This window comes from Mytilus californianus, unplaced genomic scaffold, assembly GCF_021869535.1.
Source record: "Mytilus californianus isolate M0D057914Y unplaced genomic scaffold, xbMytCali1.0.p SCAF_5, whole genome shotgun sequence".
Taxonomy (NCBI): domain Eukaryota; kingdom Metazoa; phylum Mollusca; class Bivalvia; order Mytilida; family Mytilidae; genus Mytilus; species Mytilus californianus.
Genome location: NW_026262701.1, coordinates 2,012,673 through 2,031,371, shown reverse-complemented (window position 1 = coordinate 2,031,371; position 18,699 = coordinate 2,012,673). Strand labels below are relative to the sequence as shown.

General features: G+C 33.5%; 1 protein-coding gene across 1 annotated transcript; it reads right to left on the bottom strand.

Moving 5' to 3' along the window:
- Positions 1–1,470: 1,470 nt before the first annotated feature.
- On the bottom strand, positions 1,471–18,631 carry LOC127701028 (sodium-dependent neutral amino acid transporter B(0)AT3-like). The gene is made up of 11 exons (XM_052204797.1): positions 18,474–18,631; positions 14,361–14,827; positions 12,296–12,579; positions 10,638–10,799; positions 10,129–10,239; positions 9,000–9,201; positions 7,366–7,574; positions 6,862–7,063; positions 3,936–4,095; positions 2,762–2,924; positions 1,471–2,045 (listed from the first exon to the last, which is right to left on the bottom strand). Exons 2-11 carry the CDS (start codon positions 14,779–14,781, stop codon positions 1,803–1,805), a joined length of 2,157 nt encoding a protein of 718 aa, XP_052060757.1. The 5' UTR covers positions 14,782–14,827; positions 18,474–18,631; the 3' UTR covers positions 1,471–1,802.
- Positions 18,632–18,699: the final 68 nt, after the last annotated feature.

Genomic DNA, 18,699 nt, shown 5'->3' with positions numbered 1-18,699 from the left:
TAATTATGTAAATACAAGTTACAAAACGTTGAGGAAAATAAGGAATCGAACAATGTATGATTTATCTACTTGTGATGGATCATTTACGAATTCAAGGAAGAAAATGGCCGTCTGTGTGGGTCGGCAATTCACATGTTTTCTATATGAACAGCGCTCTGACGTCCAACGGCTTCAAATAGTCTTTAAAAAAAGCCGTCAGACGTCCATGCAATCTCGGACAGTTGAGTTGCAGACTCTTCATAACTAAATAACATTCAAAGGGCATTATTCCTACTTTTTTCATACTCTAATAAACTCCGTTGAAATAGTCTGTATGACTTATAACAAGTATTTTGATGGTAAATACTACGATTAAAAACTTTGCTAATAAATCAAATAAAATGCACAAAACACTAGGTCCAAATCAAACATTTTAAGAACATTTTGAGGAATTTTCACCCCATTGTGCCGTCGGAAATGGCAGTCCACCTGAAGTGTTAAAGACTAAATGTATTGATATATAAACGTATAATAGTGAATTCAGTTTTAGTTTTATTCTGCTCGATTCTGTCCAGGTATGATCCTGCTGTGTCTGTCGGAGCTATTCCACTAGGGATGAGGGTCTTACACTAAACATACATTTATATCTATATGTACACAATATGAAAGGAGGTTAAAATTTGGAAGTTATCTGTGCTCTAAATGTCTTGTTACTGTAAAACACAGATCTGCCCTTTTACAAACTTTGCAGTTCACTCTAAAATAATGATAGTACGACAGCTTAAGTTGTCTTTTAATTCTTTTAAAAGAAGTTGTATACCAGACGTTTAAAAGATTAAAAGTTAACTAACAAAGATCTGCATATATAAAAAAGTAAAATCACAAAAATACTGAACTCCGAGGAAAATTCAATCGGAAAGTCCCTAATCACATGGCAAAATCAAATGACAAAACACATCAAACGAATGGACAACAACTGTCATATTCCTGACTTGGTACAGGCATTTTCAAATGTAGAAAATGGTGGATTGAACCTGGTTTTATAGCGCTAAACCTCTAAAATAATGATAGTAAGATAATAAGTAAGATGTACTGAAGTTTGAATATACATTGATGATGGCCCCCTGCAAAGATCTAATCATTTAATTTAGTGTTTCAGCTGGTCTAGACACAGAAGAAGCAGGAAGCTTGGCATCCTATGCAGACTCCTGGCTCCACATTTTCTATTTCTATATGCAATTTGACAGTAAGTACTAATTTGACATTAGTTGTACTGTTACTTTAGCTTAAAATGTAGTGATGTCACAAACATAGTGAAATTCGAATGACCCACCCCCCATTTTTAAAGATTGTTTAGAACAACCTAAATGTATTTGCAACAATTTTCAGATTATTCATACGTAATAGTAGCAAAGTTGCAGCCAAGTAAATAAGGGTAGTCTTTGTTTTTATGTAATCTATTGATTTATTTTTTATCGAAATAAATAGCTGTAAAAATAAAAAATGTTTATTGCACTAAAATCAGAATATTAAGAGTAAAATATAAATTACACGAACACTAAAAGCACCGGATTACAGATGGACACGAAATGTATTGTCTATTTCTTCTATTTACAATATCCAATCTTTCATCAGCACTATCACTGTACTTTTTCAAAACACACGTATATAAATTCCACGTATAAAATCCTGATAGCATTACTGCAATTAAAATCAATGTCCTCTTTAATATGACGATTCTAAAATACATTTCAAAATGTTAAAATGCTACAATATGAGATCATATTTTCTGATTAAATAGGAGACTACGTTTGGAGTTGTCATCAATCCAGAACCTCTCTCCAGTAGAATAATTTTCTTTCCATATCTGACGGCTCATATATTTTAAGTTCCTTTTCTATTTTCAATTCTTCTTCCGGAAAATAAGCTGGTGTTTCAGGTTCCCATTTTATCAACCGGAAATACTTTACTAATGCGACACCTGGTATCCACAGAACTGCAGTAAGAATTAAAAATGCTGCAACAAATTTATGTCCTCCTGGCCATGACAAAGCTGTCGTTGTAGCCTGTAATTACAATATGAAATCAAACACTTTATGAATTTTGCAAATAATTTAACATTTTTTAATTGTATTTTTCTCGTGTGCGTGCTGGCTGAATTGTTGATATTATTCAAGTCATAAACATGTACCCCAAGCAATAGAATTAATCTCTCCCAAAGAGAGATCAATTCTATTTAAAAATGATCATTTCAAATCTTGTTTAATAGTACAGACGGCTCCCTTCTGGGTTAATATTCACTTTATGAAACATGTAAAAAGTATAAAACTGTGGATATGTCTCGTGTGCGTGACCTCATCACAAGCTAAAACATTATTGACGCTGCCGACGCCGAAGCCAAAATCATGACATCTTCCATCGCCGACGGAATTAAATTAAATTGTTCCGGAAGGATTGCCATCACCTGCAGTTGTAATTGAAATTCCCGGTACTGGGATTGATTGTTGATGTAAAACGCCATTTTCAGTACTCTTTGTTATATCTTGGAGATAATTATTTATTGGTTGAGAAAGCCGTAGTACCTGAAGAGAACCATCGACTTTAGGAAACAAATAGCAATCCTAGATAAGATGGAAGAACGCAACTGCCACGAGTGGGGTTCAAACCTACAACCTCAGTGTTTACATGCTCGGGATAACTGTATATGAACTACTTAGATCCTTTGGCCACAATGGTTTTCAGGTAATGTGAACGAATTAAATTGAAATCTTTATTCACTTACCGTTGCAGAATCCCAAGCATCGTATGTTGTACCAGTAACGGCCATTTTTATCACGCTCGCCAGGAATATGACAACGATTGCTAAAGGTGAAACATATTTCCACATTATCAACCAGTAGTAATTTGGTCTGTATCCAATCATTAAAGAGATGTCATCTCCAAATCTAAAATGAAACCGGTTTGAACTGAGTATGGAAGATTTAAGAATATACAATTTTATGTTATTTAAAAGAAGAATCATGTCCAGTATGAACTTTTGTAAGCAAATTCAACCTGTTTCTCTTTATTCTCATACGTTTTAATGAATATTACTATCAGTGTTTCAGCGAAATCTTGATCATTCTTTAATGCATCCTTTTTTTTTTTTTTTGTCTTTTTTTTTTATCGCGATACGATCTTTAGAATTACTTGTACTGTATACTGAACAGTTTTTTCTTTTCAGGTACAAAAATTACCAGGGTCCCTATTGCAGTGTTTCCATCTATCTTCCCGTATCATTATATGACTTTGAAATATAATATAGATTCAAAAATAAGAAGATGTGAAGATCTAATTTATGGCTCTCCATCTCATGAAGTTTTACCAAAGCAAGTTTGGTATAAGTTAGACATATTGTTTAAAGATATTATCAAAAAACAAAATTTTGCATATATTTCAGTCTAGAAATACTTATATATTTCCGAAATTTCAGTCTATAAATAACTGCTGTGACCTTGACTTTTGATCGATTGACGCCAGAATAAAAAATCCATTAGTTGTTTTCTCGCGTAATGGGGCATCGTTGCATCTTGTTAGATAAAAGTCGAAATTATGGTTCAAAGGATAACATCAGAAACCAAACATTCACACAAATTTCAATCTGGCAATAGCCGCTGTGATCTTGATCTTTGACCGCTAGACCCTGAAATCAATATGGGTCTTCCCTTTGTTACTGGGTTTACAAAGCACAGTTTGGTAAAGACATTCCTTATTGTTTAAAAAGAATGTGCAGAACTCCGAAATGATGACACCATCATGCCTGTAATTCCGACGGCATTCGCCATATCATAAGGCGATGTCGACTTCGTAGACATTCGGCTTATATTCTCAATTTCTACTATTTAGATAAGTAATCAAAAAACCCTGAACCATCTAAATAGAGAGGTCGACACTTCAAACAATAAATCATATCATACCGTTTAAGTCCATAAAAGTAACTTATTCCAATGACTTCGAAAAATGCAATAACTAATAATGGAATATTGCCACTAAATTCATCAAAAAGAACAAAAATATATGGTCCATTCTGTGTGGCAAAACCGAAGGACATCAGTAGTGAAACAGCACAGAGTACACCTGAAATATAAGTTGTTCACTAGTTAACATCAGTAGGGAAACAGCACAGAGTACACCTGAAATATAAGTTGTTCACTAGTTAACATCAGTAGGGAAACAGCACAGAGTACACCTGAAATATAACAAACGAAATAGTTGTTCACTAGTTAACATCAGTAGGGAAACAGCAAAGAGTACACCTGAAATATAGAAACGAAATAGTTATTCACTAATAACACGATGCATTACATTTGCGCGCATTACCATTACATTTGCGCTAAAAAAAATACGCGTTTGCGCGCAGCTTCTAAAAACATTTGCACGCATTTATTTTACAGGTAAAGTTAGGTAAATAAAAGTAATAATACTTATTTATTTATTTAACTATTTTTCCACACGGATAATCTGCCTCTCAAGTTTGCTAGAATCGAACTCATTTCATGTTCACAGGTTTCATTTGAATGGCTGTTCAATGTTCATCAGTTTTTTATCCTATCTTTGTCACCGTGGCTCTTTACGGTGCATCGCCATGAAATATTCCCTGATTTAAGTATCCTGTCGATTTATTTCTGACAACCGAAAATCCGTGTTTGTGCCTTGACGCAATTTTACAAACTGACTTAGAATATTTACTAATTTAAAAGCGGTCACTTTTCGGTAAAATTAGAAAACAGTATACTATTCAATCTGAAATATTCCCAATTAATTTCCATGTATGTCTTACGCTATAACGGGATTTCTGATGATCACTTTATATATTTTTTTAGAAATCAGTATGAAAAAAATATATAATGTAAATTAGCAAATATTTTCAAATCTAATCGTTTATAGTCATATCTATTATGAAAATTAATAATCCAGTCGTAGTATCACAAACTAGTCAAAACATTTACTAAATTTTATCATCGGTACAAGGACATCATTCGTAATTATAAATCAACATGTGGACATCTTATACGTTCAGGTATTTCACATCCAATATTTTATGGTAATATTCTTTACAAAGCACAAAAATGTCGGCATTCACCTCAAAAGCTAACCAAACCTTTAAACAGACTTATTCGGAAAGGATCTAGTTACGATACTGTTGTCAGGTCATTAAGGATTGCATATTTTGGTATTAATATTGATTCACTCATAGGGTATTTGCATCGGACATAAACACTATGATTCTAAAACCAGTTGTTGGCATGATACGGGTTATGTTCTTCTCATATATTTTATGATTGTATGATACTAAACCCCTAACGGGAGGGATTGTACTTGATTTTCATATGATGAAGACATAATCTTTCAATCAGTTTAATTGAGGTCTGGAGCTGGCATGTCAGTAACTGCTAGTAGTCCTTTGTTAATTTATGTATCATTGTCATTTTGCTTAGTTTCTTTTGTTACCTATTCTGAAATCGGACTTCTTTTAAACTGAGTTTTACTGTGCGTATTGCTATGTGTTTCTTTATTCTACATTGGCTAGAGGTATAGGGGGAGGGTTGAGATCTCACAAAACATGTTTAACCCCGCCGCATTTTTGGGCCTTTGTTAGTCTTGTATGTCTTTTTAATTTTAGTTCATTTATATGTTTTGGAGTTTAGTGTGACGTCCATTTTCAATGAACTAGTACACAATTTTATTTAGGGGCCAGCTGAGGACCACCTCCGGGTGCGGGATTTTCTCGCTGCGTTGAAGACCCATTAGTAGCCTTCGGCTGTTGTCTGCTCTTTGGTCGGGTTGTTGTCTCTTTGACATTTTCCCCATTTCCATTCTCAATTTTATTATTATGAATTACCTTTATTTCTACCTGTGTTACCTGTAAAAACGAATGCGCGCAAATGTAAAACATTTTTGACATTTTACTACTTTTTACAATTTGTATTTTAGGATTTTTTAAATAGTTTATATAGTTGTATGTATAGTGTCTCATAAGCCTATTTAGGCTGGGTATTTGTCTTATCTTATTATCGTGCAATGTATATTATATAATCTGTATATTACTTTGTAGACAAGTATGCGACACTTTAATAAAATAAATTATTATTATTATTATGTAATCAAAAGCTGCACGCAAACGTAAAAAAAGAAATAATCCCCAAATATGCGCTAATGTAATGAACCAAATTAATGAGAAGTGATGATAGAAGGAGGGCAATGATACCAGGCTTATAACTGTATAAACCAGACGAGCATAATTTCCATTAAACTTATCAGTGGAGCTTGAATCAACACTGTTAGAAGGCCAAAAACAGATTTTTGAAGAGCTGAACAAATCTGAAATTCCGAATGATTGTGCCAAATACGGCTGCGGCAATCTGTACTTGGTGGTAAAATGCGTATCACAAGACAAAGGGCCATTTTCTAAGTCTTTCAATTTTTTTCGTAAAATGGTTAAGAAGGAATTCTTAATCAAAAATCAATTTCTATTGTAAGTAAAGCTGGATATTGCATTTAAACTGCAAATAAAGTAGTTATGGCTGAATTTTGTTTTAACATAGAGGCAACAGCAGTTTACCGATTTTAATATTTCATTATATTATCTAGTAGATGAAATCAAGGTGAAAAAAAAAACAAAGTCCGAGGGCATCATATGACCTATAAAGGGCACGAAACTAGGTAAGCGTCTCTTGATATGCAAGCATCATCTTCAAGTCAAACCAAACCGCCTTCATAAAAATTGTGCAGTCTTAATGAAGTTCTTCCGTTTTTAATCTTGTAAGTTAACAATAAAATACAGGGAAGATTGGTAGATACTACTTACTTTGCGCGATTCTAAAAATCAAACCTTATAATTACCTGCCAATACATCTTTTCTTAAGTTTGATATGAGGTTCATGTCCATTATAGAGGTCACCACACCCTCCAGTGTACCAAACATACTGTCTAACCCAAGTGTCAGTAACATCAGGAAGAACAAGATCGACCAGAATGGTGCTGCTGGGAATTGGTTAATGGCTTCTGTGAACGCAATAAAGGCAAGTCCTGTTCCTGAACCCGACTAAGAAGATAGATACAAAGGTTTATCAAAATATGCTGGAATGTCAAAGACAACTTATATAGCAAAAGATTTTGTCTATAACATACCATGTTGTAAAACGTAAAGGAAAAAAAAATATTTTCTACATACATTCCTCGCTTGTATTTGTCTCTATTTTGCATTGTGCTATGTTTTTCTTTAGGAAAAAAAGAATTAACACGTTTTTTTTTAGATATCGACGTTATTACATTAATGAATTAACTGTGAAACAAAACAGTGACAAACGCATACAGAGAAAGAAGAAGCAAGTTTGGTAATTTTACCTTTTGAAGCTCTGCTTGCAAATCACAGACTGGAAGTTCAGGCATTATTCCGAGTTTTTGTATCCAGCGTTGAAGAGATGGTTCGAAGACGGTAAATGTTGTTTGTGTTCCAGCTTCCGGTACTGTAAGGTCCGTTGTGTTGAACAGACGTATCAGCTGACTATTCCTTGTTGCTAAGCATTCGTTGTAGGAGTTGTTAGCCTTAAATCCTATATCAAACAATAATATAATACTAAAGGAGTAGGACCAATTTCCCTTGTTCCCTTGTATGAGCAGATTATAAATCTAAAAGGTTTCAAATCTCACTGGATTTTTAATAATAAGGAGACTATTCTATATACTAAAAAAAAGATGCAACACTTTTGTATTTTCCCATACTATCAAAATGATTTGCATTGCTATATATTGTGTTTTTTGGTAAAACTTTCCATCGAAATGCACCTTTAAGTTAACTAAGATAAAAAAAAAGTTAATGATGATAGATTGTTGTCGTTAGACGTCCAGTGGCAATTTAAATGCTTCTTTATAATGAGAACATAATAATAGAATATGATCCCTACTAGACCGACACGCTTAGCCAGATTTTTAACGTGCTAGTTCACAAGGTTATAGTCCACAAGAAGACATCCCATCCTACTTGGGCAAATTATTCTGACTCCGCGTCAATCAGGCTTTGCTCTTTCACTTAAATGCTGCGTACATTGCATAGAAACGGCCATTACCAATTTCCTAGTCTTTGTGGTTTTGCCCGCCTGGGATCAAAAGCACAACCTCCCTCATTCCCGATACTGTCGACGACGAATGCATATATAAACGCGCACGTAATGTGTAAGAATATATATGTAATTAAGTACTGTAAATTCAGAAATTATTGCGTGCATTTATTATTGAGATTGTTGAACAGTTGACAAAAATGTGAGATTAATTATTGCGATTCCATGAAATGCTGCATACAAATTTGAAATGCGAGTTTCTGTGTTTGCAAAGCATTTCCCAACGCAAATTTTTCAATAATCAATTCATCGTAATAATTTCTAAATTTCGGTGGAAATGAAGTTGATGAATTTTGAACGTTATAATGCATCACACGGTAGAAAAATGCTGAAAGCTTACCGAATCTCAGGAAGCTGTAATTTTTTCGGACGGACAGGGGTAAACTAGTATACACAACTCTTTTCTCAATGGACCATAATTACTTCCTACAAAATTTTGGTTTTGATAATCAATGTTCATCCTGTTATTATTTTTTTCTTTTTTAATTACGCATATTTGGACAAATCCCGCAGTGGTGTCTATTAAAACTACTTGGTATAAAAGATATGACGAAAACAGATGTTCTGCAGTTAATAACAACAAAATATCAAAAAAAATGACGATTCCAACAAAAACACATGCCCCGCAGTTAATAACTATGCGAGGAAATACAAAATTTATAATCTAACATGTTTCAGGTGTAAACAAATATTTCGGACATTTTTTTTTAATTCATTGTGAATTTTGAGATCATTACTATTGAAAAAATTAAATATTCCTGGTGAACACGAAATGTACACATTGATAAACTGTAATAGAAATCAACATAATTAACTAGTTTTGAATATAAAATTAAGCACAAAAAAATGAATCACAACTACCTAATATAGAAAATATGACGATTCCAGCAAAAACAGATGTTCCGCAGTTAATAACAGAAACCAAGATGGCGTCAACATAACAGTTGTTTCTCACTGGCATATAGGAGGAGAAGGCGATCAGTCCACCAAAGGCTAATCCTAATGAGAAGAAAATTTGTGTGGCTGCTTCTAACCATACTTGTGGATCTCCTAATCTAGAAAACTACAATAAAAGATGAAAACGCTGTATGTAAAATTGTTTCTAAACCGTATAAATAAGGTTCACTTTTTGTACATACGCTTGAAAAGGATACTTAGCATAATGTTTATAAATAAATATTAATCCGTGGCGTATTTCAGAACATTTAAAGTGGTATTTGAGGAGTGAAGCCATAGGTGACTGAAGGACTAAACACCATATTGATTATAGTTTACATAAACATAGTATTGTCGTCCTTTGAAAGGAAAATATCTTCTCTGCCTCTGCGCCTTTTAATAGGGTCTCCAATTGAAGTATTTAGACTTGGTGGGAATTCGTACATACAACATATACCCCAAAAAGGGACATTCAAACTCATAAGAAGAAAAACATACTGACAACGCCATGCCAAAAAAAAACAACCAAAAGACTTACAACAATATACTGAACGCATTTTATTTTATTTTCCAAGGTTAACATGTTTTACGTAAAAACTTAGCATCTTTATTTGTCATGTTGTATATGTTGTACACCTGGATTACGCAATGTCACATATATTATGTCATTTATCCAATAAAATATTTGATTTGATTTGATTTAGTTCCCAAAAATAAATTTTGCATATAAAGAATAGTAATGTAGTGTATTTTTGTTAACTTGCTTGAAGTAATGGTTTATTCATATAAACATTGTTTTCAGAATGTAGACGGAATATTGATATACATTTAATTACGTCTGAACATAGGATGTTAAATGGCGTCCTTTTTGTTTTCCTTAAAATTTTAAGTCCACGAGTTTCCAATCCTTCTTACTATACAAATCCTTGATTTTATTAACAACAAGAACAAACACATGGTAAAGACAGCATATGAATCTCTTATGATACTTCGAAATACAGCCAGTACAACGCAATACTTTCGTCTGTACAGCAATATCTGTGTAAATACTTACATCCGGCACAAAGAAATATTCTAGTCCATGCTGAAATCCTTCTAAAGTAACTCCCCGGAAGAAGAAAATGATCAAAACCAAATATGGAAATGTTGCAGTGACATACACAACCTAGGAAAAAGTAAAGATGAGTTAATAAAGTATTGTATAAATTATAGTATTATTATTATATTATAGTTCGTTTCTGTGTGTGTTACATTTTAATGTTGTGTTTTTGTTGTGTCGTTGTTCTCCTCTCATATTTGATGCGTTTCCCTCAGTTTTAGTTTGTAACCCGGATTTGTTTTTATCTCTATCGATTTATGAGTTTCGAACAGCGGTATACTACTGTTGCCTTTATTTGCCAGATAAGACTTCCAAACAATTCAAAAATAAAAAGAACGAAATGTTCGAAAGGTTTACAATTTAAAATCTCAGATGGAAAATACAAAAGAAGAATGGTCTTTGTATTTATTTAACTAAAATCTTCGTCCAGTCTTGGTAAAACTTATATTTCAGTGGTGACTTACTTTACCGGAAGATGCAATTCCTTTAATCATACATAGGAACACAATGAGCCAAGCTACAAATAGAGAAACCAGTATCCACCAGTTCAGGTTACCAGTTTCTTCTACTGATGACGAAATATCTAAAGTCTTTCTGTACCAGAAATAAGTTGTCGGACTGCTCATCTGTAAAACGGAGATCAGGGTCAACTTTAATTTTGCAAATTGCATTGATAGATCTTTAAAAGTCTAAATCAAAAACTGACGAACAAAAAGCCACAGAAAAGAACTGAAACAGGAAATAAAATATATGGAAAATTTAAACCATATCTAAAACCTTGAATATACATGCATCTTCATTAAGACTTCCGCTCAAGCCGGTGCCAAGGTTGTCTGGAGCTTAGTCAGGTGCGAACGTTTGTTTCATGTTGAAGGACCCACTGTGGTTTTGAGATAATGAACAGCAATAAAGTTCGCTTTTGGTTTTTTTTCAAGTGTGTCTCATAAATTAATACAATATAATGAAAAGAAAGGATATAGCGTAAGGCTGTTTCCTGTATTTCTATTGTGCCGTTAAATTGTGCTAGAGTAAATGCAAAATCGTAAAAGAAAGGGTTTTTTGATAAGCTTCCGGTTTAGAATGCCCTTCTTAGAAATTTTTGAAATGAAATATTTAAAAAAAAACAGAAAAGAGACGCAAAGTACCGCTTTAAATAGGAGAAACCGAAGTTACAGAAAGCTACATCAAAGCCAATAACTACCAATAAACAAAATCATATTCATCCAGAGGGAGACTTCAATATAAACCAGAAAACATCCAACGGATTTAGGTTAAGGAGGTCATAAACAGTCAGAGAAAAGCAATACATTGTGCAATTCCAAAATAATATCGACAGGATCAGACGGTTTTATTAATGTATACAAATTCATATTTAGTTATGTTTTAATATTCAAGTTAAGTTGGATCCTTTTGATGGTGTTTATATTTACAGTCGGTTGGAACTTGTGTGAAGTTTGTGTATGGTTTATCCTCCAAGTCCCTTTAACAGATGTCTACAATGTATGCTAAAGTGAAACAATGCGATTTAAAGTTGAAATTACACGTTGTGTAATTTCAGCTTTGAATTCATTTGATGCAAGCCAACAGAATTTGTTAAGGTGGTGGGGTGGGGTGATTTCATTTTCGTATATCCAATATTAACTTTTATTCTTTTATTCTATTCATTAATCATCACGCAACTAAATGTTAGTACATAAAAATTCTGGGCGAAGTCGATTCAAAAACGCAATAAAGCAAATCTTGCTTATGAAATTATTCTTTTCATTTATATTAACACCTCAACAGTAAATGCATCTTGAAAATCATTTTAATTTCCTAATATCTACTTGGATTTTGTTGGTATGTTTACAATGAGCATTGTTCAGGATTGTTACTACTTATTGGCGTTTGAACCACCTCGTACACTCGGGGTAGCATCTAGCTGTCAGGAACAAAATGAAAAGGATGCATTTAATACAGTATAGAATTGAAAATGGAAATGGGGAATGTACCAAGGAGACAACAACCAGACAAAACATAAGAAATCGCAATCGATGGGTTTTTAACGTAGCGAGAACATCTCGCACCCGGAGGCGAGCTTCAGCTGGCCCCTCACAATAATGTATATCTGTACCATACTTACATTGCACTCTTTTGGTACCGGATCTGGACATGCTGCCCACGGTAAGGTAGCTCGAAAACTCAGCACTAAATAATACAGACACCATGCAATAATAGTGTTATAGTATAACGCTACCCAAAACGAGACAAAACAGCAAGCTATTCCAATCCCGCCTAAAAAGGGACTAACTTCATTCCATGCTCCTATGGCTCCTTTCCGTAACCTTTGACCTACTGCAAGTTCAAGGTAAAACAAAGGAATACCTTCGATTGCTAACATTATGACGTATGGAATAAGAAAAGCACCTGTAATTAAAAGGTAATAGTTTAAAATTACCTAATATTTTTCAAACGTAGAAGGCATAAATATAACTCAAAATTTTCAAAATTGTATACTTTCTTAAAAATAAACAGAACTAATGATATGTAAAATTGTTGGATGTTCAGTGGCATATATTTCATAATTATGTCCTGCACCATTACGTTCACCATAAAATGACACTGGTATTTTTCCTCTGTTCCGTATGTGGAAATGTGCTATCATGGTGCAACTAAAAAATGAAGGAGTAGCGATTCATATCAAATGCAAACCTTTTGATTTATTTATTCATGTATATTATTCGGGAAAATATTTCAGATTAATTGCGTTCATAATTCACTCCCGCCGGGATATTTGCACAATTTTTTTAAAGTTTCTCCTTTTAACCTTCTGTGTCGCGGTGTTTCGAATTTTTATCATTCACATAGACGCTTGATAATTTGTCCGCTTTATTAACTACAGCTATTGTTGCTATTTTGACATCCTTATAGCAGTCTACTCTATAAACCACTAGTCCGATGCCCTAGAAAGAATTGTCGGAATCTTCGAGACTAGAAGTTGGAAAAGATTCTGGTGTAGACTGCTGATAGTGTTGTATGCTAGGCGAGAGAATACTGGAATGAAATTTCGAATCTCTTTTTGTCTTCTTTGAAATTGACAAATAGATCATGTTCACGAGCTTAGCGACTCAGAATGTTTTACTCTCTCTCGGCTGCTATTTTTCTCAAATACCCATCCACAATATATCTGTTCATAGTTTTTCTTCAAAATTTATAAAAATATCTTACCAAGAACGAGTTTGTATTCATTTTTATAAGACATATTTTGCAAAGCAAAGATGATGGGTTTTTTTTTTTGTTAAGGCTGTGTGCTCATTTTAAATATTATTGAAAAATTTCAAAATGATTTTGACAGTGTTGTGTTAAATCATTGAACAACAGAAAATATATAAATAAGATATAATTGAAAAGTGTGGATACTGAAATCTTATCGACTTTCTTTTGAACACATGAAGGATGTTATTTGATAGATTCAAAATACTTTTTTCAGGTCTCTAAAAATTTGCCTTATCACAATTTCTCCTTTCAGATGTTTAGCATTGTAAATTAATTGCCAAAACTAGTTATTATAAACCACTCATGTGATATAAAATAGTATACTTTGTAACTTCTCTGAGAAGATAAGTTTTATAAGCATATATTTTACATGTTTTACAGGTTAGACACACCCATCAAATTAGTCATATAACATATGACTTCGCATTTTTATTCCATTTTTTAACGTTTTTGTGCTGATAGTTTAATTTTGTATCAATTGGCATTGATATTAAAAACAGCAAAAAGTAAATACAAATATCAGAAAACAAACAGACAAAGAAAATATTGCTCCCGAGGTCATAGGACTACCATGTTGATAATTATGATCTTCAAAAAGGAGAAACAGTACCACTGTCAACGTTTGTGAGTACCTGTCTTGTGGCATTGGCTTTGCTAGTTGTTGAAAACCGTACGGTGATCTATAGCTGTTAATTTCTGTGCTATTTGGTCTCTTGTGGAGAGTTGTTTCATTGGCAATCATACCATATCTTTTTTTTTATATTAACAGAAAATTCTCTGGATCAATGGAATAAATATTATTTACCCTTTATCAACTAATATTGTAATATAGATAATTTCATTTAAACAATTATCATAATGGAACTTGTATTCAGTGACACCACACATAGAGATACCCCTTCCTAACAGACAATTGATGAAGCCTCGCTTACCTCCACCATTTTTCTGTGCTAGGTAAGGAAATCTCCAGACATTTCCAAGTCCAACTGCAAACCCGACAACGGCTAAGAGATATTGCACTTTATTATCCCACGACTCGCGTTCGGTAGATTGTCCTTCGATATCCTCTGAAGATGTTTTCTGCTTCAATAACAATGCGTCCGTAGATAATGCACTCGCCTTTGATGGCACGGACCCAATACTTCCAGAAAATATACTGCCACTCTCCATTGCGGATGAAAAAGAATTTCTTCGAGACATTTGAACTGGCGTGTGCGTATCTGTTGTGAGTGTTTCTCTTGACTCGCGCCAATTGGATGCACTCGATTCGATCGTGAACACACTGGACGTGTCCATTCCTTTGTTTACCTGTCCTTTCATTGTTCCATTGTTTTGTTTCTTTTTCTTGGTCATGATTATGATTTGTTTTAGTTCAAATTATACCGGTGAGGTTCTGTAACTGAAGAAAAGAGATACTTGCAATTCTGTACTGACTATAGATTTTTTTTATTACAGATCTGTAAATATATTTCAAAACTTTGGTGAATTTATTTTTCTAGTCATAGAGTGGAAAATATATGTCTCAACAATTTCTTTTACTCCCGCTTATTTTATGACACATTTGTTGGGAAAATGACGACAAAAGCTGCTGATGCATTAGCAAACTATCTTTTTTTCTAGTCACATGAAATACAACAGACAACATTTATTTACACAACCATAGTTACATTAAATGGGTAATTGGTTGAGATACAAACGATGAAACTCCGTGGTGGATTAAGGAGGGATATCCCCCTCCCTTTATGGAGCTTCATATATGGTGAATGCACAGATTAGTCCCACCCCATAACATCAATATTCATGTTAACATACAAGTACTTAAAAATAGATTTGATCAAAGAGAAGCATTTATATATTCTGCAGTGATTTTTTTATATTACTGATGAACCGCTGCTCAACAATGTAGACATTGACTATTTCTCATTGTTGAAGGCCGTACGGTTGCATATAATTGCTTACATCCACGTTATTTAAACTTTGGTGGATAGTTGTCCTATTGGCAATCATAATTTTTCTTATTGCAAGCAAGACAAACATGCTTTCAATTTTTTTCTTTAAATGAATACTCCTTTTATTCATACGTGCTGTTAGGTTGATATTTCATTCTGTTTTACAATACTGTTTCTTGCACAGCTTTGAGAAAACGGGGAATGATTTTTTGCCAGAACATTGCTGCAAAACAAATTTCTCATATATGTTATGATGGTATGATACTAAACCCCTAACGGGAAGGATTGTGCCTGATATTCCTTTAATGAAGACATAATCTTTCAATCAGTTTAATTGAAGTCTGGAGCTGGCATGTCAGTTAACTGCTAGTAGTCTGTTGTTATTTATGTATTATTGTCATTTTGTTTATTTTCTTTGGTTACATCTTCTGACATCAGACTCGGACTTCTCTTGAACTGAATTTTAATGTGCGTATTGTTATGCGTTTACTTTTCTACATTGGCTAGAGGTATAGGGGGAGGGTTGAGATCTCATAAACATGTTTAACCCCGCCGCATTTTTGCGCCTGTCCCAAGTCAGGAGCCTCTAGCCTTTGTTAGTCTTGTATTATTTTTAATTTTAGTTTCTTCTGTACAATTTGGAGTTTAGTATGGCGTTCATTATCACTGAACTAGTATATACATTTGTTTAGGGGCCAGCTGAAGGACGCCTCCGGGTGCGGGAATTTCTCGCTGCATTGAAGACCTGTTGGTGGCCTTCTGCTGTTGTCTGTTCTGTGGTCGGGTTGTTGTCTCTTTGACACATTCCCCATTTCCATTCTCAATTTTATTTACTTCTTCAATAATCTCCCACTTCATACAGACACAAATATTCAAACGTGGTCACTTAAAAGTCCTGACTTTATAATGACGTTATATTAATATGATACTTTTTTTGATAGATAACATGACTTTTTATTCGTATTTATAGAAGCATTTATTTCAGTGAACACATCTTAAAACTTGATCAAAGTCCTGACTAAATGGTGGCTTTATAAGATAACTTTTGATTCGTATATATACGGGCATAGTTCTGTCAAAGTAAAATAAAATTTTCACTATTGACAGCCATGGAATTCAAATTCTCTTAGAAATAAATGAGCTACCCCTAAACATATAGAAACTGATGGCAAATGCAAAAAGCGACCTTTCTTGTTTGATTATTTTGCCTAATTATGATAGAATGCACGTCTATCAGTTTTGTATTAACATTTATAAATTTTATCATAGCCTTTCTTTTTGGTTTAACACTTTACCTGTCTCTACATTGAACCATGTTTCCGAATTATTTCATTTTTTTCTGAGTTTTTTCTCCATTCATGGAGAGTAGTTATGAATATAATCACAATATAAGTTAGGCTATTAGAAAAAAAATCGGTAGGCTTATATTGATTGTGTAGTCAGTAAAGTATATAGCTGATTGGTCATTTAGGTGGGATTCGTGTTGCTCAGTCTTTAGTTTTGCGAGATATATAAAAAAAGAGGATGTGGTATGATTGCCAATGAGACAACTCTCCACAAGAGACCAAATGACACAGAAATTAACAACTATAGGTCACCGTACGGCCTTCAACAATGAACAAAGCCCATACCGCACAGTCAGCTATAAAAGGCCCCGAAATGACAATGTAAAACAATTCAAACGAGAAAACTAACGGCCTAATTTATGTACAAAAAATGAACGAAAAACAAATATGTAACACATAAACAAACGACAACCACTGAATTACAGGCTCCTGACTTGGGACAGGCACATACATACAGAATGTGGCGGGGTTAAACATAATAGCGGGATCCCAACCCTCCCCTAACCTGGGACAGTGGTGTAACAGTACAACATAAGAACGCACTATAAAAATCAGTTGAAAGAGGCTAAGCACGTTTGGGCTAATTGGTGTAAAATTTGGGCTAAAAAATGTTTCGTTTGAACCAATCACAAGTCGACATTTGAGATAAATTTCAAAGTCGACATTTTGGGCTTATCATCGCAAGTAAAGGTACATTACATGTAAAATATTTATATTTTGATTATAAATTTATATTTTATATGTAATAAATGACATTCTATTGATAACATGTTCCTCTATTATGTACCCCTTCTATTAGCTATACAGTGTGTTCTCCCTCCTGCTCACCACGGGGTTGTGAAAGTGGGATTTTAAGCAAAACAAGTCTTTATATCACAAATATTGTTTAAACTATGTACAACGTGAATTCCAGGTATAAAACAGCTATTCTAAGATTAATAAAAGTACATCCAATAGATTTTTCTCAAAGATTGGTTCTGATCTTAAATTTAAATCTAACAGCCTTTAAAAATGCCCATTTATATCAAATGGTGTAAAACTTAAAGTTCTTTTTCTTCTAAACTAGTATGGCTTCCCAATGACCATATTTTTATGTAAGTTGTAATTTTGTTTTGTTTGATATCTTGTATGTATCATATCAAATATGATAAATTTACCTGTAAATTACCTATACAGGTTAGAAAATAATTAGCCCAAATGTAAACTTGACTGCATAAGTTTGAACCCAAATGATATCCTGGTCAGGCTTATGGTTTAGCCCAAATTTCTTGCGCCCATAGTGTTGTGTTTTTTTATACAGCCTTTTTGTCGTTTTTTGTTATCTGCTTTGGCATTGTTTGTTCTCTTTCGACTTTTGAGTTTGATTATCTCTGGTATTTTCGCCTAAATTTAGGAACATGGTTAAAAAGGCGCAATAAACTAGAGCCGTGTTTCCTTGTTAAAATAGTAACAAGACTCAAAAAAAAAAACAACGCAACACATGACTTGTGGCTGGTTTACCAAAGTTATCAACCTTCCTTTTGTTTTCTTATCTCCATTAGTTGAATAACAATGAAGGGAATGGAGAATGTACAAGTAAACTTGATTTTGTTGTGTACGAAGAATTAAAACGAGAATCTACCTGCTACAATCACATACATGTAGCAAAACCTATAGGGCACAGTATTTTATAATCTATCACAAATGTATATTAGACCAATGTAAGACCATTTGAAAATACAGTAAGTAACAATGTATATATATGACTCACCCATTTACAAAAACTAAACACTCCATAAACACACTAAAGCAAACTATATTATATACTGTTTTAAAAGTCTGTATTATATGTCAAGTCATTATCCTCAGTCGTCTTATGCATGGGTGACTGAATTAGGACAAAAAATGGGAAATTTTAAAAATTACCCAACAGGTAACATAATACAATTTATGTATAATCATTAATGATACACGTTATGTCTCGCTGTTATAGACAC